General features: G+C 51.6%; 1 protein-coding gene across 1 annotated transcript in view; it reads right to left on the bottom strand.

Annotated features, from left to right (window-relative positions):
* The window catches only part of EML1 (EMAP like 1), a 108,670-nt gene that overhangs the window by 21,004 nt on the left and 63,082 nt on the right, over positions 1-24,584 (bottom strand). The window contains exons 5-10 of the mRNA XM_054715762.1: positions 15,616-15,644; positions 12,269-12,398; positions 8,601-8,750; positions 6,400-6,469; positions 4,076-4,186; positions 3,260-3,355 (exon numbers count right to left, since the gene is read on the bottom strand). Of these exons, the coding sequence (XP_054571737.1) occupies positions 3,260-3,355; positions 4,076-4,186; positions 6,400-6,469; positions 8,601-8,750; positions 12,269-12,398; positions 15,616-15,644 (586 nt within the window). The remainder of the gene's footprint in view (positions 1-3,259; positions 3,356-4,075; positions 4,187-6,399; positions 6,470-8,600; positions 8,751-12,268; positions 12,399-15,615; positions 15,645-24,584) is intronic.

Here is a 24,584-nt window from a genome sequence, read left to right as displayed (position 1 = left end):
AATGCTCCCCTCACGTCAGGTGAGTAAGATGACTCAATGCTGCCCTCACGTCAGGTGAGTAAGATGACTCAATGCTCCCCTCACGTCAGGTGAGTAAGGTGCCCAATGCTCCCCTCACGTCAGGTGAGTAAGATGACTCAATGCTCCCCTCACGTCAGGTGAGTAAGATGCCCAATGCTGCCCTCACGTCAGGTGAGTAAGATGACTCAATGCTCCCCTCACGTCAGGTGAGTAAGGTGCCCAATGCTCCCCTCACGTCAGGTGAGTAAGATGACTCAATGCTGCCCTCACGTCAGGTGAGTAAGATGACTCAATGCTCCCCACACGTCAGGTGAGTAAGATGACTCAATGCTGCCCTCACGTCAGGTGAGTAAGGTGCCCAATGCTCCCCTCACATCAGGTGAGTAAGATGACTCAATGCTGCCCTCACGTCAGGTGAGTAAGATGACTCAATGCTGCCCTCACGTCAGGTGAGTAAGATGACTCAATGCTCCCCTCACGTCAGGTGAGTGAGATGACTCAATGCTCCCCTCACGTCAGGTGAGTAAGGTGCCCAATGCTCCCCTCACGTCAGGTGAGTAAGGTGCCCAATGCTCCCCTCACGTCAGGTGAGTAAGATGACTCAATGCTCCCCTCACGTCAGGTGAGTAAGATGACTCAATGCTCCCCTCACGTCAGGTGAGTAAGATGACTCAATGCTCCCCTCACGTCAGGTGAGTAAGATGACTCAATGCTCCCCTCACGTCAGGTGAGTAAGATGACTCAATGCTCCCCTCACGTCAGGTGAGTAAGATGCCCAATGCTGCCCTCACGTCAGGTGAGTAAGGTGCCCAATGCTCCCCTCACGTCAGGTGAGTAAGATGACTCAATGCTCCCCTCACGTCAGGTGAGTAAGATGCCCAATGCTGCCCTCACGTCAGGTGAGTAAGGTGCCCAATGCTCCCCTCACGTCAGGTGAGTAAGATGACTCAATGCTGCCCTCACGTCAGGTGAGTAAGATGACTCAATGCTGCCCTCACGTCAGGTGAGTAAGATGACTCAATGCTCCCCTCACGTCAGGTGAGTAAGGTGCCCAATGCTCCCCTCACGTCAGGTGAGTAAGGTGCCCAATGCTCCCCTCACGTCAGGTGAGTAAGATGACTCAATGCTCCCCTCACGTCAGGTGAGTAAGATGACTCAATGCTCCCCTCACGTCAGGTGAGTAAGATGACTCAATGCTCCCCTCACGTCAGGTGTGTAAGGTGCCCAATGCTCCCCTCACGTCAGGTGAGTAAGGTGCCCAATGCTCCCCTCACGTCAGGTGAGTAAGATGACTCAATGCTCCCCTCACGTCAGGTGAGTAAGATGACTCAATGCTCCCCTCACGTCAGGTGAGTAAGATGCCCAATGCTGCCCTCACGTCAGGTGAGTAAGGTGCCCAATGCTCCCCTCACGTCAGGTGAGTAAGATGACTCAATGCTCCCCTCACGTCAGGTGAGTAAGATGCCCAATGCTGCCCTCACGTCAGGTGAGTAAGGTGCCCAATGCTCCCCTCACGTCAGGTGAGTAAGATGAATCAATGCTCCCCTCACGTCAGGTGAGTAAGATGACTCAATGCTGCCCTCACGTCAGGTGAGTAAGATGACTCAATGCTCCCCTCACGTCAGGTGAGTAAGGTGCCCAATGCTCCCCTCACGTCAGGTGAGTAAGGTGCCCAATGCTCCCCTCACGTCAGGTGAGTAAGATGACTCAATGCTCCCCTCACGTCAGGTGAGTAAGATGACTCAATGCTCCCCTCACGTCAGGTGAGTAAGATGCCCAATGCTGCCCTCACGTCAGGTGAGTAAGGTGCCCAATGCTCCCCTCACGTCAGGTGAGTAAGATGCCCAATGCTCCCCTCACGTCAGGTGAGTAAGATGACTCAATGCTGCCCTCCGTCAGGTGAGTGAGATGCCCAATGCTCCCCTCACGTCAGGTGAGTAAGATGACTCAATGCTGCCCTCCGTCAGGTGAGTAAGATGCCCAATGCTCCCCTCACGTCAGGTGAGTAAGATGACTCAATGCTCCCCTCACGTCAGGTGAGTAAGATGCCCAATGCTCCCCTCACGTCAGGTGAGTAAGATGACTCAATGCTGCCCTCCGTCAGGTGAGTGAGATGACTCAATGCTCCCCTCACGTCAGGTGAGTAAGATGACTCAATGCTGCCCTCCGTCAGGTGAGTAAGGTGACTCAATGCTCCCCTCACGTCAGGTGAGTAAGATGACTCAATGCTCCCCTCACGTCAGGTGAGTAAGATGACTCAATGCTCCCCTCACGTCAGGTGAGTAAGATGACTCAATGCTGCCCTCCGTCAGGTGAGTGAGATGACTCAATGCTCCCCTCACGTCAGGTGAATAAGATGACTAAATGCTCCCCTCACGTCAGGTGAATAAGATGACTCAATGCTCCCCTCACGTCAGGTGAGTAAGATGCCCAATGCTCCCCTCACGTCAGGTGAGTAAGATGACTCAATGCTCCCCTCACGTCAGGTGAGTGAGATGACTCAATGCTCCCCTCACGTCAGGTGAGTGAGATGACTCAATGCTAATATTAACGTGAGGGAAGCAAGGTTCCCTAAGATTCATGGATGCCAGGATGAGAAATACGAAGTTGATTCTATAAAACAGACTGAACCAGGACTTAACAGGGGAAACATAAGAAGGGGTTCGGGAAGTTCACTGCTATTTTGTGCAGGACGGATCCAAGGGGGGAGAGAGAAACCCTGAGGGCACCAGCACGGTGATTCCACGGGAGCCGGCGTGGCCCCCTCTTCCCCAGTGCTGACCTCTGGGCCCTGCGCTGAGGTCAGACCTCCTCCCTCCGCTCCCCCCACCCCCATCGTCCCCTCCCCTCCCCGCCCCTCCCTGCCTGGGACTCAGTGTCACCACACCTCCGGTGCCTCCTCAACACTTGGGCACACAGGGGACACTTGGCATTTGTGGAATCAAAGCGAGGAAAAGTGAACAAATGAATTTAAAGGGCCGTGGCTGTACAGTGAGGTCGGCAGACGCCGGTAGACACTGTGAAGAGAGGAAGCAACCCTGCCAGGCTTGCGCATGGCATCCTGCGAGGAGCAGGGAGGAGTGGGCCACAGGGATGCTGGGGCAGGTGTCCCCCGAGGCTGCCTTGGGATGGGGACCCGCAGCCCTCTGAGAAGCAGGGGAGTGGCCAGTGGCCCGTGGCCCGAGAAGGCTCCACGCGGAGAAGGACAGCGTGGCCAGCGCCAGGCTGGGAGAGAGACCTTGACGTCCGCCAGCCGCTCCTCCCGCTGCCAGTCCCACACCGACAGCACGTGGTCGTTGGAGTCGTCCACCGCACACAGGTTGCTCCCTCCGTTCTGAAAAGAAAAGCATTGCCGGGAAGACTGCACTCGAGGATAGGATAGTTGAGCGTGATTAGAAATGAACAATAACTTTTAACATGGAGTCTGCCGCATGTCGGCTAAACAATGTTTGCCGACTGCCTTTGAGACCCGCTGACTTGGGCGGACAGACAAGGAGAGCCGGTGAAGGGGGGCTGATGAAGGGGCAGCAGCAGGAGAGGGGCTTCGGGGGGGGGGTCCCCACCAGCTGGTCCATTAAAACAGCCTCCTGTGGCTGCAGAACCCCCCCCCCCCGCCCCCGGCACAGCTCAGGCCCGGGACTGACGGGGTTACTGAGAGGTCGTGCCAGGAGGGAGCGCACTGGGGTGAAGCGGGTGCCGCCTGGATGTAAGTCTCTGAACTGGATGAAGACGTCGTTGACAGGGAGGATCTGGGGGAGACCCTGGCGCCCGTCCAGCCCCTGTGACAGACAGCGGACCAGCCTGTGAGGACAGCGCCAGGCTGGGGTCCCCTGGGGAGGGGCAGGTGACAGTCAAGGCCAGAGCAGGCAACGGCCCGCGGGCTGGAAGGTCGGACTGGAAGAGGGTGGCCTCTGAAGGTGGGGACGGGGATGTCGGCGGGTTTCGGGGTCAAATCTGCACCCCCCCCCAGGAGCTGCCCCGGGTAACTCTCTCCCTCTTTGGCGCGAGCTGACTCCCGGTGGGGAGAGTGCGCTACCGCAGAGCTCAGACTTACAGACTTCGAGAACGCGATGCAGGTGACGGCTCGGTCAAAAAACCCGGCTCCAATGACGTGCAGGGTGTTCAGTGTCACCGAGTCCCAGATGCGCACGTGGGGGGGCAATTGCTGTGGAGAAAAAACGCAGTGTCACTATTTGTGAGAGTTACGCGCATTTACCTTTACCGGGAAGCTACAAGAGGACTTCAATTTTGTCAAGACAAAAGGTCTTTTTCTGCATTTGATAATTCTGTCTTTTAACATAAATGACAGATCCCCAATGTCTTCAGGGGACCACAGCCTCTGTGCCATTTAACCTTAGGTGAGGTCTGCCAAGTTTTAAATTTTGAATAGCCAATTCTTGATCACATAGGAATTGATATTCTAATGTATACACCTGGACGCAAATGAATTGTAAAATTAAAGAATGACAAGGAGAATGGAATCTCGTATAAGGACTAGTCTTACAAAGTTCATATTGTTGTGTGTGTGTGTGTGTGTGTGTGTGTGTGTGTGTGTGTGTGTGAGTGTGTGTGTGTGAGTGTGAGTGTGTGTGAGTGTGTGTGTGTGTAAGTGTGTGTGTGAGTGTGTGTGTGTGTGTGTGAGTGAGTGTAAGTGTGTGTGTGTGTAAGTGTGTGTGTGCGTGTGTGTATGTGTGTGTGTAAGTGTGTGTGTGTGAGTGTGTGTGTGTGTATGAGTGTGTGTGTGTGTGTGAGTGTGTGTGAGAGTGTGTGTGTGTGTATGTGTGTGTGTGTGTGTGTGAGTGTGTGTGTGTGAGTGTGTGTGTGTGTGTGTGTGTGTGAATTCATCAAGACGGTCACCACCAAATCATTTGAAGGACTCCGTGGGGCCCGTAAGAGCAAAGCAGGCAATTAATTATGCACAAATAAAATGTAGAACTGCTATGACTCAGTACAATACCCTCTCAATTGTGTTTCAATGTGATTTATACTAATTTTTTTCTTCCTCAACAGAGAAAAGCAGCCCAGAACGATCAGATTTGTCAAGAAAAGGCCCAGCAGTGCACCCAGCCGCGGACACGGTGGGGTCAGGTGAGTTAGGTTCTGGTGTGGACTCGTCTCTAAGCAGCTGGGCGGCTGCAGACTGTCACGTGACCTCCCTGGACTTCGCTGTAACTTGGAAGGAGAGGCTCAGACAGCCATCCCATTTTCTCTGGCTGCAAAGTTCTAATATCAATGCCAGAAATGGAAATACACGTTCAGTTCACCGGAGGGAGGAACAAATGGCTTACCACTAATTTCAAAGAACTTCTAAGGTCATTTAACATGTAACAAAAACAGGCGACTCTGTTCCACGCATGTGTGTTTACATAATGGTGGTCTGATTTATTGTTCTTATTACTTCAACTGTAGAACTTCAGTGGAAAATAGAAAAGTTAATATTTAAAAGTTGATGTTATTGAAATATTTTCCAAAAAATAGTAACACTTGTGTTTGCTGGAAGGCAATGTTGATAAAAATGGAAGTATTTCATGTGATAAGTATCAGATCATTTATTGCTCAATAATAAGCTATCCTAAGGCAGGTGACAAAAAAGCTACAAGGAGCCCTAGCCGTTTGCTCAGTGGTAGGAGCGTTGGCCTGAGGACTGAAAGGTCTCGGGTTCAATTACTGTCAAGGGCACATACCTCAGTTGTAGGCTCAATCCCGGGCCCTGGTCAGGGCACATGCAGGAGGCAACTAATCGATGTTTCTCTCTCTCTCTCTGTCTCACCCTCTGTAAAAAACAACTATCAGTGGAAAAATATCCTTGGGTGAGGATTAACAACAATCACAACAACAAATAAAAGCTACAAGGAGTTTTGGATAAGACACGGCAATGACCACAGCCCGCAGTAAGGAAGGAACAGACAGCCAGTTCTGAATTGTTCTCTGTTGAATTCCACTAACTCCCCCTTCGACTGCTGACGTGCTTACAGAACTTGTGCGAAAGCCCGGCGGTCTCTGTGCGTCTCACACAGATGCAGACTCCAGGGCTGAGGTCTTGATTACAGGGAGTAAGAGAATGTGCCTGAAATCACCGGAGAGGCAAAAGGCCCACTTCAAATGATGTCGTTACGATTTTAACTTTACGCATTAAATGTGTACTTGGTATTTTAATGTTTATCGTGTATGTAAATATCTTAAGAATTAGTGAATTTTTAGGCAAGAATGATGTTATTTAAAAATTGGCTGGAGTTTTTAAGGTTACTGTAAAATTTTAAATTTGCAGTGAAAAGTTCTGATGAGAGATCAGGAAGTGTTCAGGAGCTCTATATCTAAGCGGCTTGTTCACCAGCACAAGGTTCTGTGATACAAAGAGGAAGCGGTAACGTAGCTCACCTTCCCATCCTTGGACGTGCCCGCGACTTGTCCTGTTGCTATTGTAATCTTATCCGGATGAACTGCTAGGCTATAAAAAAGATACTTATAAATTCTTCCTCGTTAAAGGTAAGCTTTATTTTTTCCTTGATCAAATATAATCTAGTTGACAATCCTATATAATAAAAGTGTAATATGCAAATCGACCGAACTGCGGAAGGACCGGTCGGCGGGGGGTGGGGCCGGCGAGCAGGCGGCGCCAGATCAGCCAAGATGCATGCCAGCGGGCAGTGGGAGGGGATGGCAATCGGGGGCAGTGGTGATCAGCAGCGGTGGAGGGGTGATCGGGGGAGCGGGGCCAGCAGCTCGCCGCCAGCGCCTCCCCTGATAGGCCTGCCGGTCGCCTCCTACAGAGGGAGCCCAGACTAAGCCATCAGTGGGACATCCCCTGAGGGCTCCCATGCTGCGAGAGGGTGCAGGCTGGGTTGAGGGACTGCCCCCCCGCAAGTGCACCAATTTTCGTGCACCAGGCCCCGCCCCCCTCTCTATATATGGCTAATATGCTAAGTGTCCGTCCGACTAGTAGCTATGACGTGCACTGACCACCAGGGGGCAGACACTCAATGCAGGAGCTGCTGAGCTGCAGTGACTTGGCAGCAGCGGTTCTCGGGTGACACACCCTGAAACCAGAGAGGAGGGAGCCTGATTCCTCATGGGGCTGTGCGATTCCACCTTCAGACGTTGGTTATGTTGTTGCTGGGGCACTGCTGGCCCTGAATCTGGTTTACTGCACACTTGTATTTGCATTCCACACCCTGTACAACAGCAACTTTGCAGAGTGCCCTCTCGCACTCCGAGACCTCTCGGGGGATGTCAGAGAGCCAGTTTCGGCCCGATCCCCACAGGCCAGGCCGAGGGATCCCACCTGCTGGAAGGACCCTGCTCACTTTCGCAGACGCCCTTTGAGCTATGGCACCACCCCAGGTGCGGTCAGCAGGGAAGGACCTCGGGAGGTTGGCTCCAGGATGTGTCTGGCCCGTCTCACCCAGTCCCGCCCCACCGGCCACCTTCTAATTAATTTCCTTTCAATGCGCATGAATCCGTGCACCGGGTCACTAGTTCAAATATAGAAATATAGAATGCCTAACTTCTTACAGACTCACAGTAAATCATCTGAGCACTCTAATGGCTTTAGACAATTAGTGCCTATTTCATTTAATCTTAATTCCTTCATCTCTAGAGAATTTTCAACTCAAGGAAAAAGCATTTATTTTTTTGCTGGAAAATATAATTTTAATCTCAGAACTACTTAATTAGTAGTCTGCAAGCTTTTTAAAGAAGTCATTTTGAGTATATCAAAGAGCAAAGACATCACTGTTTTCAACAGGACTTTTATAACGGACTAGGGATCTAGGACAAATAGAAAAGCATAAATCCATCGCTTCATCCATCCATCCCTCCAAGATACATAAAACCCCACAGAATGCTGTGAACAAATTATGGGTATAGCAGAGCCAGCCCAAAACACGAGGCAAAGCATTTTACTTTTTATTAAAAAACTAGAGGCCCGGTGCACAAAATTCGTGCACTTGGAGCAGGAGGGGGGTGGTTCCTCAGCCCTGCACCCTTTCACAGTCTGGGAGCCCTTGGGGGATATCCGACTGATGGCTTAGGTCTGCTCCCTCTGGGCCTAAGCCAGCAGTCGGACATTCTTAGCGCTGCTGCGGAGGTGGGAGAGGCTCCTGCGACCGCTGCTGTGCTCACCAACTGTGAGCCTGGCTTCTGGCTGAGCGGTGCTCCCCCTGTGGGAGCGCACTGACCACCAGGGGTCAGCCCCTTCATTGAGCGTCTGCCCCCTGGTGGTCAGTGCCCGCCATAGTGACTGGCCGTTCCACTGTTTGGTTGATTTGCATATTAGCCTTTTATTATATAGGATAAAGACCCAAATTAGAAGCCGTTAGCATGAGATGTGTTAAGAAGGCTTCTCATCAGGGGTCTGTTAGAGCTATTGGTTCGGGGAAGGTGGTTGGGTAAGATTATGGGTTATAAAGATAGAAAACTGCAGAGGTGCCTTAGAGAGCCAGGGAGCTAGCGGATGAAAGGACAGCACAGAACACGAAATGCTTCTCTCAGGCCCCTTCTCTTTAGTGATGTCCCGACATGGAGCCCTTTCCGCTAACAGGGCCACACAGTGCACCTGCCTCAGCGTGTGGGGGACTCACCACTTCACGTCGTCATTGTGGCCGGCGTAATGCCTCTGCAGCTGCTCCTCCACGTTGTACAGCACGACCACGGACGCGATGAAGTACACCGTCTCGCCCGTCGGGAGCAGGTACAGGTTATTCCGACAGTCCCGGCCCCTGTACCCGTAGCTTCGTGTGTGTCAAGGGAAAACTTGTTTTCTTGTGAAGAGCTGACGAACGTCAGCTTTATCTAACAGGCAAACCACTCTCCACGACTATTACCATCAATTTCACAACGTTAAATAATGTTAGGTTGCAAACGGGGCCGAATACATCTCCCTCCCTAAATAGGAAGGCAATGAAGTTGGAAATGGCCATTGATTTAATGTGAACACTTATTTTTAACAATATGAAGATTTGGTTTTATTTTAAGAATTTAATATATATATATATATATATATATATATATATTTAAATTTTTAATTTTTTAATTTTATTGATTTCAGAAAGGAAGGGAGAGGGACAGAGAGAGATAGAAACATCAATGATGAGAAAGAATCATGGATCAGCTGCCTCCTGCACGCCCCACACTGGGGATCGAGCCACACCCAGGCATATGCCCTGACCAGGAATCAAACTGTGACCTCCTGGTTCATAGGTCGATGCTCAACCACCCAGCCACACTGGCCAGGCAAAAGTATGTGTTATATTTTGAAAGCTGAACTGTTTAAGCTTGATCAAAAGTGGTAATTTATCACTTTATTTACTGAAGGTAACTAGATCAGACATTCGTGCCGTCACCAGCAGACGAACTCTTTCTGATTCAGCCTATTAATCCTGGCTCTGGGAAGCGACAGCCGGGGCACATTTTTATGCTGAGCTGCTGGAATGTTACGTGGACGCCTGTCTTCTTTGCACCTCGTCTCCCTTTAAGTTTGGCCAAACTGGGGTTCTCCAAGGCTGACAACGGGGACATCCTGCCTCCAGAATTAAAGTCACCTGAAGCTGCAGACACTGATCTCACAAGAAAGCTACCACGCTTGGCACCACAGTTTGCCCCTCGCTCCTTCCCGCTGCCTCGCTTGCAGAATGCTTATCTCCAGTTATCACACGTGCTCAGACCTGCTGGGCCGTCGCCGGGGCCCATGGGTGTTCACGTTCCCTCGTGCACCTCCGCTCTTTAGAGGCGAGGGCCTGCCGCCGGGAAACAGAACCAGGAGCGACAGGGCCAGCGGCGCCTGTCCTCGTCCACGTCTCCTTGTCACTGTCGTCGTGAGACACAAACCTACGATGGGGGCCTGACATGGCCATTGCTCTGTGGGTTAATGAGAGAGCAGGCCTGGTTCTGGAGTCACGACTGGGAAATTAATCCAATTCCTCTGATAGTTCGTGTCTTCTGTAGCTTGTATGGAAAACAAAATACCTCTGAAAACGGTCAGTGAGGTTATCAATCCTACCCCAAGAAAAAACGTGGAGCTTTGATAATTCCTTATGTTTTAGAGCAGCGGTCCTCAAACTTTTTAAACAGGGGGCCAGTTCACTGTCCCTCAGACCGTTGGAGGGCCGGACTATAGTTTAAAAAAAACTATGAACAAATTCCTATGCACACTGCACATATCTTATCTTGAAGTAAAAAAACAAAACGGCAAAAACACCCGCATGTGGCCCGTGGGCCGTAGTTTGAGGACGCCTGTTTTAGAGTATTTCAAAAAAAGTTGAGATGCTGATAATGGACTTTAACATACAACGGTTATTAAGTCAATTATGGGCTTGTTTCTTATTGTAACCTTGGAGCTCAATCTTTATAAAAATACTTGTAAAAGGTGCAAACCACACACACTCTCTCTCACACACATACAAATAAAAAGTAAAACATTTAGGTCCTTCCTCCAACCACTCCCTGCTGCTTAGGCTAATTACCACTGAGATTTTGGCATGAACACTTCCAAACCCTGAAAACTATTTTGCGAGCAAAACATGTGAACTTGGATGTGAAAAAGTAACCTGGAAAAAAACAGCACGCCACTTATTGGGAGCAAATTCCACTGTTTTATATTTTCTACAATATAGACAGGGAGTAGGCTGAGCAAATGCGATTTTTCAATAATGCTTTCCAGATCTGATTCAGCCAATTTAACTATTACTGACTTAAAGAACTCCAATTCCATGAGCCAAAACAGATAGAAAAATAGGGGCAGGGAAATGCTTATGACATCTGAGTCTGAAAAATAAAAAACATATTTTGGAGGGAGAAAGTTAGGTACGAATGCTAATTCTAAAAACATTCCAAAGCATGTGATTCCATAACTTCAAACACAGTAGCAATTCTCGTAAGTGAAACCGCAGCAGCTTCCGTTTAAAACCGCTTCGTATAACCTGTGCTTAGGGCTTCGCATTCAACCGGAAATCAATCAATAGATGTTTAAGGGGGCGGCAGGATTTTTGCTTTGTTTTAAAATCTGCGTGGCCTGGAAGGTGGCCTCTGCAGGCTTCCTCTAAAGCAGTGGTTCTCAACCTTCCTAATGCCGAGACCCTTTAACACAGCTCCTCATGTTGTGGTGACCCCCAACCATAAAATTACTTTCCTTGCTACTTCATAACTGTAAATTTCGCTACTGTTATGAATCGTAATGTAAATATCTGTGTTTTCCGATGGTCTTAGGATCGCGACCCACAGGTTGAGAACCGCTAGCAGGGTCGCCTAAGACCATCGGAAAACACAGATATTTACAGTACGATTCATAACAGTAGCGAAATTACAGTTATGAAGTAGCAACGAAAGTAATTTTATGGTTGGGGGTCACCACAACATGAGGAACTGTATTGAAGGGTCGCGGCATTAGAAAGGTTGAGAACCACTGCTCTAAAGCACAAGGAAGTAAAGTAAAATAAAGTACAATAAAACGTCGACATTTAATTCAGCCCTCCCCCAGGCTCTCAGCGTCTCCCCTACGGAGCTTCTTCACTTTCCAAATCCCACCCACGGAGGCTGGGCAGCAGCTTTATTTCTAGCACGGTAGTCCTGTGGCCGACTGGCGTTGTTGTGGCCTCGATTTGGGGGCGGGGGAGAGGATTTTTGTATGTTTAGGTGGGATCATAGCTATGCCACGTGGGGGCTCCCGTTTAGGACTGGGTGTTCGCGGACAGAAGCCGTTCAGTGAGGCCGTGTTAACCTGCAGTCAGCTCCGCGGGGGCGAGTCCTACTGGGTTGGGGGGAGTACATACTTCCTTCAGCGCTCTCATTTTCATTAGAATCCCAATCTTTACCCATTGAGATTATTTTTGCTAACTTTCCTTTTCTAGGAGTTTTTAAACTACCTTTATTCTGTCAGAAAAATTAAAATAGAGGCCAGAAACTAGTGATGCATTTTCCCACAACTGCCCCGAAGAACCCTTCAACCGTATGACATTTTAATATTCTCCCTTCAGGAAGACGATGTGTATGTATTTGAGTGAGGACCACAAACATTGACCTCAGGAATGACAAGTCGGCGTCCTTCCTCATCGCTAGCTCTGATGGAACGGCTTTTCTAGCCCACGGGGTGCTGACTTAACGGCCAATCTTGTTAAATTAATGTTGAATGAGAGAATTTTTTTTTAAAGAAGCTTAAGAGAAATTAAGCTTTAAGAGTTTCCACAGTTAAGCATCAAGCCCAAAGCACGGTCAGCGATGGCTCGTGCGAGCCCTGCGCGCGGGGCGAGGATACACCCACTCCAGCTTGAGCCTCTTGGTGGGAAGGTCCACTTTGGCTTCCAGGTTGTAGGACTCCACCTGGTCCCTGGGCATGTACATGGTGACCGGGCGGCCGCGGAGGAACATCTTCACGTAGCCCTCTTCTGCAGGAAGAACAGACCGTGAGACCGCTCGGCCGGGCCCCTGTAAGCCACGCCCCTCCTCTAGCCTCTCCCTGCCCTTTCCTGTCACTTCTAACGAATGTCTAATTTCGCCTTGTCCTCTTTTGACATTCTGCTCACTCAAGCACAGGAAGTATATGAGAGGCTGTAAAAAGCAGGCAAGAACTGGATTCCATTATTTTTTTCATGAGAGATTTTAGTGCTTACATTTTTTTATCATCAGGAGGGGAGAGAACGGTACTCCTCCCATATTATAACTAACACAAGAAATCCACTGAAACTTTTTGAGCTCAATGTGTATATATATATATAATTTCCACATGGAAAGTCATAAGATATCCTTCAATGTTTAAATTGGTTGGTTACAGTGCAATGTAAAAATGTACCTCTACGTGACTTTTACATTGGACAATGCCGTCCCCTTTAAAGAACCTCAAAGCGGAAGTACATGCAGGATGCATGCAAAAAGGGAAATGCTCCAAGAAAAGCTAGAAATGGAAAACAAACGAGCAAAAGGCCCATCAGAGAGGGAAATCGGGAAGTAAAACTTTCCAGGGCAAACACTTTCATAATAAAATGACTTCCGATGTTTTCATAAATTGTGGGGACAAAAGTAAAACCCAGGGATATATCGACATGGGCATCTCCTGGACTTTGGAAAGGAAAGAGCTTGGGGTTTTCCGGCTCGCGTTTTCAGGTCACGGTAAGACCAAAGGAAGTTCTGGTGGGCTTCTGAAGAATGCGGTTCCCATTCAGCGCTCACTGCGCTCGGATGCGAGACTGCGGATCAAAGGACCAGCCGAGAGGCACCTAAATCGGGGAGTTGGACCAGGGAGATGTGTGTGTAACCCCACTGAAAACCATCCGCAGGAGGAGGGTGGTGAGCAAACAGGAAATCATTCCAGTACCGCCAGGTACCGCAGTCACGCATTAGTTTGTCAGTCTTAGTCCCAAGGGTGTCAAACAGCACCGCATGCAATGCCGCCCAGCAGCACGAGGCCAGCTCCACGCGTTGCCGTGTGCGTGCCCCCAGGCCTGACGCATGCACGTGACACACTCCTCACTCTGCACGTGCAGCGGGACTCTGAGGTCAGAGCAGCACGCGTTCACGCACAGGGTGCCGCCGCCGGGCTGTGGCTCCTGCTGGAATGCTTCACTGGGCTCCGCCCGCCCGATGCACCGGGACCAGCCCACCTGAGACCCACACTGCAGCCTCTCCTATCGGTCCCCCAGGCCATCTCACATTCTGCGGCCGAACCCATGAAGGCCCCACCTGGACTTCTCTGAGTCTCTACCCCAAATCCTTCACTTGTCTTTGACCTGCTGGGTGCAAAGGCCTAACTGCCCGGCCACAACCACCCACGTGGGTTCTCCTCTCTGGCCAGCTGCGTTTCCTGGCCACCCCACACATCTGTCCTGCTCTGGACCCCAACAGGCTCTTCTCCTGGCCTCAAACCTCTTCCCTTCCTGACTCCCTCGCCAATGTCTGAGCTCATCAGACTGCAAGGCTCCCTAAAGAACCGAAAGCACCCGGCAGGCTGACTGACAGCCGGGAAGAGAGGGGCCGGCATGACAGAGCTTCACGTTAACCCGGAATGAGTCCACCCACTCTCCTTGTGAGAGAGGAGTCGGACTGCAGGCTAGGGGCCGAGGGAACACAGCGCCACTTCCGCAGCACACGCAGAGCCCGTGCTGTGTTTAATGGGTGTCGGAATGCGATCCAGTATATCGACTTGCATATCCTGGAGGCGGTGCTGCTTACGGAGGCCTTAGACGGAGGTTTACTTCCTGCACAAATCTCAGCTACTGTCTGTGCCCCAGAAAAAGCACCGGCCTTGGCATGGTTTTGTCCTGGTAACAGATGTCCTCCATCTAAAGCCCAGCACGGCAGGGGAAGCAAGGTTTTTCAGGCATGTTAGGGTGACAGCACACAGCCACCACACCCAGAGGCGCCGGGCAGGCCAGCGGGGGTGCAGGGGCCATCGCACACAGTGGGGGCCATCGCACACAGTGGGGGCCATCGCACACAGCGGGGGCCATCTCACACGTGGGCGCCCAGGCCTTGTCCTATAGCTCTCTCAAGGCTTATCCAGATTTTGGGGGAAAGTTCCTGTAATCAGCCAATAATCGACCACCACCCAAATGACAGCTACTCAGTAAAACGCTCAGAGGCTCAACTTCCAGCCAAGTGTGTGCGTCGCAGAAACGCTTTCCCACGGGGCGAGGGTCTGCCCGGCGCAGGAAGAGCGCTTCCGGAGCCGGGGCCACGGCGTGGCTCGCTGGGAGAGCTATGAGGGGCAGGCAGGCGGCCTACCTTGGCAGTGCGTCACCCGGCGCTTCCCTTGGGATTTCGGAGACAGAGACAGAAGGGCTAGGTAAAGAGACGTGGGGTGCTGCAGGGGCCTGCCTGGGCGAGCGCTCGCTAGCTCTCGGTGGGAGAGACTCTCCCCCCGCCCCCCAGAAAACCCTGGACACATTTCAGGGACTCGGACAGGGAGCCCAGCCCTGCAGGCTCGCGGTCCTTACACGGGGAGGAGCGCTCATGCTCCCTGAAACGCAGTGAGCACGGCAGCACCGGCCGGCACACCCGGAACGCGGGCTTCTGTGCTTCAGTCCCGGGTGGAAAACACGGGGAAGACGAAAATTAAATGAGTGGATGGATGTACCCAACTACTCACGCGCCAATTTTTCTGCATTTTTAAATGCACGTTTAAATAAGGTTAATGCCCTGTTAATAGCGAGTACCTTATTACGAAATGCGTTTAAAAGAGACCTAGGAAAGGTCCCCATGAACTATTGGTTTGCCGGTTAGGAAACCAGAGGCAGGAAGAGGAAGAAAAGCTTCTTGTGGCCAAGTTACAACTTGGTGCGTGGGAGACGCTCCTTTCCAGGAAACGCGAACGCTGCCGCCGGGAACCCCGGGAGCGGAAGGCAGAGGCGGCAGGTCCGAGGACCCCGGTGCCCTGCGCTGCCCGCACGGCATCTTCCTCCTCCTGGCGGACGTATCGGAAACCAGCTCTTACAGGGGCCGGTAAAGGGTTAGTCTGTACGATCTGAGCGGTGGGCCCCCCGGGACCGGCCGACCTCGGCCTCGCCACGCAGACACCCGGGTTCTGGTGCCGACAGCGGGCTGGCCGGCTGCTGAGCTGCGCCCGGGCCCCGAGGGCAGTGAGGGCACCGGCAGGTGCCGCGGACTTACCCGCGCTGAAGACGGGCTCCTTGGGTTTGCTGTGGAGAAAAGAAAAGCAGATTTTAAAGGGAGGCTGACCCCAGGCCCGTGAGACCCCACCGTGGTCAGCTGGCTGGTCACACGCGTGCTGCGTGAGGGGCACGTGGTAACGAGGAAAACAGAACCACGCAGCTAAAAAGGAGCAAGTGTGAGCAAACGTTCCCCAAACCGGGCCGGAGGCTGCGGCCCGCCTTCTCCCGAAGCGGAAACATCCGGTTCATCGAGGTGGGCACGGCCCTGCCAAGGGTGTAGGTTTGTTTTCCTGCCCGTGCCCTTCGGAATGGCCACGTAAAGAACTTGTGTAAAACGAGCGGGCTCCTGGCAGAGGGGGCTTTTCCTCATGGGTGTGCCGTGCAGTGAGGAGTTTTCAGTGGCCAGAGGTCAGAGGTCAGGAAGCTGACCCTGTCACGGGCCCTGAAAGCACATGAGCAGAGTGAGGAGCTTCAGAGCCCGGTTCCGCAGGGAGGCCACGGGGAGGGAGACAGAAGGAGAGAATAGTGAGGGTTGGGGGGCATGTCATCGGAGATGTGGGGACCCCTCTGTGGACTTTGGCCAGGCTGAGGCCATCCCGTGACTGCACCCGGGAAAGCAATCCCCCGAAGCCTTCAAGGTCGGGCCACAGAGGGACAGAGGGCCCCCCCCGCCCCCCACCGGGTAAGCTCCCGACAGGCGAGCCCCGGCGAGGAGTCCGAGGAGTCCGGGTGCCGGGAGACAGCCCGCTGCGGGGCAGCCCCTGCCAGAGCAGAAAGGAGCTCAGGCCGGGCAAGCAGCGCACCCGTTCAGACCCTGAGCCCGTGCGCGAGCCCAGGTCAGCGAGGCTCTGACACCCAAGCGTCTTCCCCGGCCGCCGGCCCCCCATCACGTCCCGCTTTCGGGTACAGAACCAGACACACGCCCAGGGGCCTCGAGGAGCGTGAGCCCGCGGGGGAATATGAGCTCAAAGATGTTGGGTGTCCCTGAGCAGGTATCCCCCTAATGTGGCTTTTCTCCTTAATTTTAAGCGTGAAACACCAGCCGCAGAAGGGCCCCCGCCCACGATGTAGTAAATGATGTCCTGGATTTCCGGGAGCCGCATGCAGCCGTGGGGCGAGGGGCCTGCTGATGCTGCCGCTGTCTGCACTCTGCTCATGTGCTTTCAGGGCCCGTGACAGGGTCAGCTTCCTGACCTCTGACCTCTGGCCACTGAAAACTCCTCACTGCACGGCACACCCATGACGAAAAGCCCCGTCTGACCTTGGCCTAAAGGCCCCGAACCACCTACTGCCCTTTACACTCTGCCCACGTCACTGAGTCCAGCCACGCCGCCCGCGCCGCCTTCACACGTGCCAGGAGCCCTGGGTCAGGCTCTGCGCAGCTGCCCCGTCCTGGCGGCCAGTGTGTGGCCAGCCCCAGGCCGAGTGGGGTCTGTGCCGCTCCACCTGCGGGCACCTCAGGCCCTGCTCCCGAGCCTCCCAGCCCATCGCCCTCATTTTCCTCTAACGCCCTATTTGCCAAGCCATCCGTTTTGCCTTTCCCCCCAGGAGGTTAAGTGCAGGGGGGTGGGGTCTCAGCGCTGCCCCCTGCTGCGTTCAGGCCAGGAAGTTGGTGACCTCTGGAGTCGCAGGGACTTCCTCTCCGCTGTCCCTCCTCAGACTCCAGCAGCCTGCGGGGCTGTGCCTGGGTCGGGGCGGGGGGTTAGGGGTGGGGAGACACTGCTGCCTGGTACCTGGTACCTGGTGTGAAGCCCCCTGGGGTGGGCCTGACTCTACTCTGCCTGCACCCCAGGGCCCCTCTCTGGGTCTCCCATCCCTCCCCCGTGGATGGCCTGGCACCTGCCAGCCACAGTGTAGACTTCTCCAGCTCTCTGCTCTGTCCCCGACCTGCCCGCAGTCTTCCCAGCTCCCCGAGGTCTGTGGGAGGGGCTGTGGTGTGAGGGGCCCCAGTGCCCAGGGCTCCAGGAGTCTAACCGCCCTGCGGTCCAGCCCTCCAGGCCGCACTCAGCCTTCCAGACTCCAAGCCTCCAGCCGCCCTCCTTGCTCCCAGCACCAAGGTTCCCTCTGCCTGCAGCTCCGCCGGACACAGGCGGCCTTACTGTGACCCTGATCCGGTTAAAACAGCTCGATTTCACAGGCTCCCCGGCGGGTCCCCTTGTGGCGGGGAAGCACCAGCCCTCACTCCGCATTGTCTATATGATTAGATTAGATTCGCAGGAGGGTAAGGACACAGGCGGAGGGGAAAACAGGTCACGGGCACCCCCCACAGAGACCCGAGGGCAGGGGCGCAGGCAGGGATCTGAAGGCGGAAGTTGTTCTGTCCAGCACGACTTTGGTCACAGAAACAGGAAAATTTGAGAGCCACCAACACAGAAATAAGCCGCCCAGCGCCTTTCTGGGGAATGACAGCAACCACGGCCTGTGTTCCTCTTGGACAGGAAACCGCAGGGACCTCCGACGCCGAGGCAGCGCAGGAGGAGGAATGAGTCTCCGAGAAGGGTTAGGAAGGGCGGCCTGCGCGACACCTGACGGTCACCAGGGGGCGCTGAGGTGTTCACATTCCTTTATGTCTTGCCCTAAACTCTGCATCACTTTTTTGGCCTATCGTATTTAGAAAGCAGACTGTCGCTACGTTGCATTATTTTAGAAAGTTACACTTTTATAGAAAAAAAAAATACTACGTTGACTTTAGATTCCATTATCTCGGCCAACGCACCAACTGTCCTGAGAGGTGAGAAGGGCACCCGGGAAGGTAATTCCACGCACGGGTGCACGTCCCACTAACAAAGACCTAGAACACGGCCATGAGCGGAAGGGCAAGCCCACGGGATGGGTGAGAGGCCAATGGTCCAACATCAAGGACACTGTGGCCTCTCGTCAAAATCCATGGACACGGGTCCTTCCAGAGCTCGCGGGCAGGGGAGCTGGGCGTGGGCATCAAGCCAGCACCACGTGAGACCTGCGTGGCTGCGTTCACTGGAGATCGCCTCTCAGGTGTCATGCATTTGTCTGATTACCATCCCTTAGTGGGGGCTCACGGAAAGATCAAGTGGGTGACAACACCTTCTCAGGCGGGGGGCTAGGCCCCGGGACCTGATGAGGCCTTGTCCATCCCTGTCCGAGCATGGAGTCGACACAGGTGTCACCACCCTCCCGAGAGGCCCAGGAGAGAGGTCAGCCCAGAGGGGAGGAAGGATGTGCCCACTGGCAAGCCACCCCTCATCTCTTGGCCACCCCAACAACAGGCCGCGGCCAATACCTGCAAAACGAACAGCAATGCAATCCGGGTGGTTTTACTGCCGTGTTCTGGCAGGAAGGAGGTGGGCTGGATGAGCCTGGCTTACACTCCCTAGAGCTGGGGGGTTCAGGCCTCTTACAAGCAGGACCTGGGGGCTCACAGCAGGTACGGGGAGCCTGGAGCCTTCACCAGACCCGTGGCTGGGTCTGGAGGCAGCTGATTTGAAAACCAGGCAGCTGGGTCAAGGTTTGCACTCCCACAGAGCAGCTACAACTAAGCCATGTTATTACCAAGTCCCGGGAAACGCTCTGCGGCCTCGGGGAGCGGGGCTAAGCGTGGCCGGCTTCCTTTGCATCCGATGAAGCTCACACGTGCCACCTGCAGCCGGGGTGTTTCTAAGGAGAGAGACCAGCAGGGACCGTGTCCAGACTCGATCCACCGAGTGTTCACTGCCTCCTCCTCCGAGTGGGCTCGCACAGCACTTTCGTATCTGCTCCCTAATTCACCCCAAGTTCCTGAAAGGGGCTCGGGCTGCACTGTAGGTCAGGATGCAGGTGACTTGTGCAGCGGGAGCCCTGGGCGGCCAGCACTGACAGGGCCAAATGCTGTTTGAGCCGAGACAGTGGCTTTTGAAAATGACCGATAAGGCTGGACCAAGGAGGGGACCTCTGCAAAGTCGAACATCTTATTTCCGTGACTTATCACCTGGAAAAACTCAGCCCTCAGCGCACATTCCGTGACTCCTTTTCCAAAGACTGCACCTGATGACATAAAATTCCTGCTGGAAGTCAAAATACTATCCGATGCAAACGAAGATCCTTTACAGAAACAGCCCCACTGGCTAGAAATAGGGTCACTTAGGAACCCACCTATTAAAAAGGGCTAGAAGGCACTGAAGACCTTATTGGGGACAAAAACTGCTGCTTCGTAGAACATTTCCCACCACTGCTCCCAGCGCACCATGTGGGCGGAGCACGGATGGTGAGGTCAGCACACCTGTGCTCCAGCCGGGCGGGTCACTTCCCTCCAGGCCTTCGTTTCCTTCGTCTACAAAGTGCATGAAACCACCGAGTGAGGGTCATTGTCAGAATCAACTAAGTCGTGTGACAAAGGGCCCAGTGCATGGCGACCAGTTACTATCACTTCCCTCTTCCTCCTGACTTCGCTGACACGAGTATATGCATTTCTGGGCTCTTCACCTAACAGCCTCAAAACTAAAGCAACATAAGAATATTAGCATTTACTATTTTAACATTTATTAAAGGATAAATGACCCCGGGGGTCCGAAGAATGAAACAATCTCTTCAGCTAAAAAAAAAAAAAAAAAAGCCAAATTTTAATCACTTAATTTCAGTGCAAAATGTTTCAGAATCTAAAATGTACTGTTGAAAGCATCTGCCAAAAGGTGGCGCTGTTTACACACTTCTTAAATGGTTTTAAATTAAACAGATAACATCCTTTCATTCTTTCAGCGAATATTTATTGAGCAGCTACTGTGAGCCAGGCCCTGTGCAAAGTGCTAGAGATGCAAGAATGGTAAGTGATGCAGCTTCTGCCTCCCAGAGCCCCGGAGGGCGAGGGTGTGGGTGTGGGGAGTGGGGAAGGGGTTCCAGTTCTGGACAGAGTGAATGGACTGCTCCAAAGCCACCTGACCGGCCCCTGGCTCGGCCCCGAGGGCCAGGGTGGCTTCCCAGCGGAAGAGGCACCCTGCCGGGACCGGGAGGACAAGCCGGAGCTCCTCCACACATCCCCGACACCCTCTCCCGACGAATTCCCAGACACACGTATAGGGCGTCCCCCAAAATGCATGCACACACTTTAACAGCTGGTCTGTTAAATGAAGAGGAAATGTAGTTTAATAAACACTGCCTTATAATTATTCAAAGTTGTGTATACATGTTTGGGGGACGCCCTGTACATATATGTCACTCAGGAGAAAGCGCTAGAAAGTTTAATTCATTAAGCTATGCATTTGTTTGTGTTTTTTCTTTTTCTTTGGTATCTGTATTTTATAATAAAGATTTTTCTAAATACGCTATTTTCTTACTTAGGTTTGCATTTCTTCAATTAAGACTTGAGTTTGCCCATCTTTTCATTAGTTGGTATTTGTATGTCTCAGAGAGAACCTGTCCAAACCCTTCACCCATTTTTCTGCTGAGCTGTTGTCCTTTTTCTCACTGGTTTGTGCTGAGTCCTTTGGAAATGAGGGAAACTGGCCCTTTCCAGTTGCACGTGTCACTAGTGTCTGTTGAGAGAATGAATCTTTGTGTGCAGATCCTTTCCTTTACCACCACGCTTTGCACTGTGTTCTGCGCATAGCAGGTGCTCAGGAAGTTAGGCAGTGCTGTGGAGCTGAGTGAGGAAGGTGACAGAAATGTCCAGAACTTCTGATTCCTCCCTTTCCCCGTGGGGGTGGAGGGGTGAGGGCTGAAACAGGAGTTGGAAGATTCCAAAATGCCCCGACGAGGAGAGGGGCCTCAAGACTGGGGAGTGCAGCTAGTGCACACGGCAGCACCCACTCTTTGGGAGAGGAAAGTAGTAACTGCAGCTACCATTTACCGAGGGCCAACAGCAGCAAGCTCCATGCTAAGGGTTCCACGTCCAGGATCGTATTAATCCTTACGACAGGCCCCGGAGGCAGTGCTGTTGTTGTTTTTGTTTTTTAAAAAAAATATATTTTATTGATTTTTACAGAGAGGAAGGGAGAGGGATAGAGAGTTAGAAACATCAATGAGAGAGAATCGGACGCCTCCTGCACACCCCCTATTGGGAATGTGCCCGCAACCAAGGTACCTGCCCTTGACCGGAATCGAACCTGGGACCCTTCAGTCCGCAGGCCGACGCTCTATCCACTGAGCCAAACCGGTTAGGGCAAGCAGTGCTGTTGTTGCTGGCGCTGCGGAAAAAAGCCCAGAGACAGTGAGGATTCTGTCCACAGCGCCACAGAAAGTGGCGGGCTGGGAGTGACACCGGGCTACGGCTGTATCGCCTGTCCGTTTAACCTGTTCTGTTATATGAATGGCGTGAAAATATACACTCAACCAATGTTTACTGAATCCCTACTATGTGCCAGGCAGTGTTCTAGAGGGTGGGCTGGTCCAACTGGATTAGAAAAACCTTGTTGGCAACTGAGCGTGAAACTACAGTGCATTTGCCTATAAAAATGATGACCCACATCTGAAATAACGGTGGAGGAGTATATTTACTGACACAAAGACCTAGTCAGAGAGCAAATAAAAAAGAGAGCTTCAAACATATGCTAAAGAGTATAATTTTTGTCAAAATTATATGCTACACCCCAGAAACAAAACCAGATGGAAATGTAATAAAATGTTAAGCTATGAGTTCTCTTAAGTGGGTGAGATTATAGGTAATTTCCATTTCCTCTTTTTTTTTTTAAACATCTGGGTTTCCTAAAACACAAGTTACTTATGAAATAAATAAGTTTCCTCAAAAACAAACAAACAAAACAAACACACCACCACACACACACACACACACACACACACACACAAACCACACACCAAAAGACAAAAACAAAATAATCGAAAAACAAACAAACAAAAAACCTTGCTGGGGAAAAGTGAGAGCTGGTGTTGAGAGGCGTGGCTCCCAGGGCACAGGGATTGGCTGGAAGCCTTGGTGGGGGGTTGGGAGTGAGGCTGCACCGCCAGTGACTCTAAAGCACAAATCTCAGGGCCTCCATGTGTCGCTCAGGATGGAGCTCAGAGTGTCCAGCCTCGTGGCCTGGGCCTTGCGGTCTGGATAGCACGGCCGGTACAGGTGCACAGGTTGTGCAAGGCAAAAGGGCATACAGGGGACCACTTCCACACGTAGCTATCTTCGTTATTATTTAAATGTTTTTATTGATTTTTAGAGAGAGAGGAAGGGAAAGAGAGAAACATCTATGGGAGAGCAAAAACATCGATCAGCTGCCTCCTACACGCCCCCTCCTGGGGATCGAGCCCGAAACCCCGGGCACGTGCCCTTGACCGGGAATTGAACGGGCAACCTTTCCGTGTAGGGACAGCACCCAACCATCTGAGCCACACCAGGCAGGGCAACACGTTCATTATTTTGAAGTTTTTTTCATATATGTTGACTCCGAAGAAGGACAGCTTATATGTTTGTGACCACAAGGTTTCTAGCAGATGGTTGAAACATTTCTTACAATCAAACCATTAGAATAGCTTTTTGATGGAAACAAAGTATTTTTTTAAAAGTTGCTATGTCTCATTCCCGGCAGAATTACAAAGGGGGAACCAGTTTTATAAGTGAAACAATTTATCAGTCTAACATCTAACATAAATTGTGCATTCTAAATAGTAACTTCTTCTGTCTGAAATAAAACACTTGAAAAAAAAATCCTATTGGATTAGTATACTGGCTACATTAGATAGTCCAGGTTGTTCATCAGGATGTTATTGTCGATTCCCTATTTAAATTTTTTTTAAAAATATATTTTATTGATTTTTTTACAGAGAGGAAGGGAGAGGGAGAGAGAGTTAGAACATCAACGATAGAGAAACATCCATCAGCTGCTTCCTGCACTCCCCCTACTGGGGATGTGCCCGCAACCAAGGTACATGCCCTTGACCGGAATCGAACTCTGGACCTTTCAGTCCGCAGGCCGACGCTCTATCCACTGAGCCAAACCGGCTAGAGCTCCCTATTTAAATTTAATAAGCACTTCACTGTGACATGAATCACTATATAATTGTTAGTATTTATTGCCATCAATAATATATAAGGAAAATATTACATTGCTATATATTGCTATTGTTTTTCTGGAAGTTTTGTCAGTGCAAAGATTAAGTGCTGTTAAACTTTTGTGGCTTGTTACTACCAAGTATTATAAAAACGTTAAACATGCCGAAACCGGTTTGGCTCAGTGGATAGAGTGTTGGCCTGCGGACTGAAGGGTCCCAGGTTCGATTCTGGTCAAGGGCATGTACATTGGTTGCGGGCACATCCCCAGTGGCGAGTGTGCAGGAGGCGGCTGATCGATGTTTCTCTCTCATCGATGTTTCTAACTCTCTATCCCTCTCTCTTCCTCTCTGTAAAAAATCAATAAAATATATTAAAAAAATAAAAACGTTAAACATCCTATATAATAAAAGCCTAATATGCTAAGTGTCCGGTCGTCCGTTCATCCAATCAAAGCATAATATGCTAATGATATGCTAAGGCCTCTCAACCACTCGCTATGACGTGCACTGACCACCAGGGGGCAGACGCTCCAACCTGTAGGTTAGCTTGTGGCCCATCAGTACTGAGCGAGATGGGCCAGACACACCCTGGAGCCCTCCTGTGTCCCTTCCTAGCCCTGATCCTGCACCGGTGGGGTCCCGTGGCCTGTGCCCTCTCGCAATCTGGGCTGAGGTACCCCCCTCTCCCCGAGTGCACGAATTTCGTGCATCGGGCCTCTAGTTCTAAGATAAAAGTCTACAATGTCACATGGAACACTGTCAAATCCAGTGCCCATTTCCAAAGAAAATGAGAAACAAGAGCAAGAAGACTGACACTATCATAAGCCATAGAGTGGCTAGGAAAGCAAAATGGAACGACTTTAAAATGAATTACATCTTAGAAAATGTGAATGTTGAGATCTCAAGAACACTATTATTTTAGGTTCAACAGTAAGATTTGCACAATTGATATGGACCGGCTTTTCACTTGCTGTAATCATTGTTATTGAGAACTATTTATGCTCGATGTGCAAAAGAGCC

This window comes from Eptesicus fuscus, chromosome 5 (assembly GCF_027574615.1).
Source record: "Eptesicus fuscus isolate TK198812 chromosome 5, DD_ASM_mEF_20220401, whole genome shotgun sequence".
Taxonomy (NCBI): Eukaryota; Metazoa; Chordata; class Mammalia; order Chiroptera; family Vespertilionidae; genus Eptesicus; species Eptesicus fuscus.
Note: the sequence above shows the minus strand (reverse complement) of the source record. Positions and strands in the feature narration are given on the sequence as shown.